Source organism: Oryza brachyantha, chromosome 9 (assembly GCF_000231095.2).
Source record: "Oryza brachyantha chromosome 9, ObraRS2, whole genome shotgun sequence".
In the NCBI taxonomy this organism is placed as follows: domain Eukaryota; kingdom Viridiplantae; phylum Streptophyta; class Magnoliopsida; order Poales; family Poaceae; genus Oryza; species Oryza brachyantha.
The window spans coordinates 8,851,882-8,852,990 of record NC_023171.2 but is presented as its reverse complement, the minus strand read 5'-3'; the positions used below and the strand labels follow the sequence as shown (position 1 = coordinate 8,852,990).

The window sequence follows — 1,109 nt, the reverse complement described above, 5'->3', positions numbered from 1 at the left end:
TCATGTACATTGTTTGCGTTTGTACTAACGCAACACCTCGTTGCCCAGCCCTTTTGTCTAATATTGATTAGTGCAGTATATACCACCCTCCGGTGTTCGATCTCCCTCTATAAATACAACCATCCTGGTCTTCTTCTTCCGGCACCACATACACACACACCACAGCAGTACACACACGCAGACCCCGCTCGCAGCACGTCATCAATGGCTTCTTCCGCCGTGGTCAAGTTCGCCGCCGTCGTCTGCCTGCTGGCGCTGGTAATGGCCTCCGCGGCGGAGGCGCGCCCGGCGGACCACGACGCGGCGATGCTGCGGCTGGAGATGGAGGTGGAGGAGCAGGCGCTGGCCGCGGCCGAGGATCTCCTCGCCGCCGGCCTCCTCGACGACGGCGGCGCCGACGCCGTGGGAGCCTGCTCGTGCGGCAGCAAGTGCAAGGCGTGCATGGTGAAATGCGGGGTCAAGTGCGTCAAGGGAGGAATCCCCCGCTTCCCGTCCTGCTTCGTCAAGTGCGTCTTCACCACCGACAAGTGCCTCACCCTCCCCTGATCAGTAACCAACCAGCCTCTCACGCCGCCGTCCATCCGGCCGGCCGCCGGTGCAACCAATCGATCGATACAGTGTGTGTGTGTACGTGTGTATGTACTCTAAATAAATAACGTTGCCTGCCTCGCTCGCTGCCTGCTCGCTCCCCGGCCCATGCATGAAGTCGTCCATGCATGCATGCATGCGTGAAGATTTCAGCGTGTCTGGGAGAGAGGAGCTAGCGAAGGCACGCATCGTCTCGGTACGTTATCGATGCTGGCCAATCGTGTGCTGCGTTGTTGGCCACACGTGCATGTGTGTAACGTGATAACGTCATCGATGAACTAGTGTCTGTACGTCCATCTATCTGTCTAATAAATCGATCCTTCGTTACTTATACCACCGTCTCTTTTCGCGTGACGACGTGGATATTGTTGAATTAATTAACAAAGTACTACCTCCATTTCACATTATAAAACTTTCTAATTTTACCTAAATTCATCAATTGATAAATGTATTATATATATATAATCTAGATTCATTAGCATCTACGTGAATGTAGGTAAGGCTGGAAAATATTACATTAT

The 1,109-nt window shown here is 53.2% G+C and overlaps 1 protein-coding gene across 1 annotated transcript; it reads left to right on the top strand.

Moving 5' to 3' along the window:
- Positions 1 to 204: 204 nt before the first annotated feature.
- On the top strand, positions 205 to 546 carry LOC102700268. The gene has a single exon (XM_006661151.1). It carries the CDS (start codon positions 205 to 207, stop codon positions 544 to 546), a length of 342 nt encoding a protein of 113 aa, XP_006661214.1.
- Positions 547 to 1,109: the final 563 nt, after the last annotated feature.

What these genes read in the sequence shown, in the direction of transcription:
- LOC102700268 (XM_006661151.1), top strand. Translation starts at nt 205, where the DNA reads ATGGCTTCTTCCGCCGTGGTCAAGTTCGCCGCCGTCGTCTGCCTGCTG.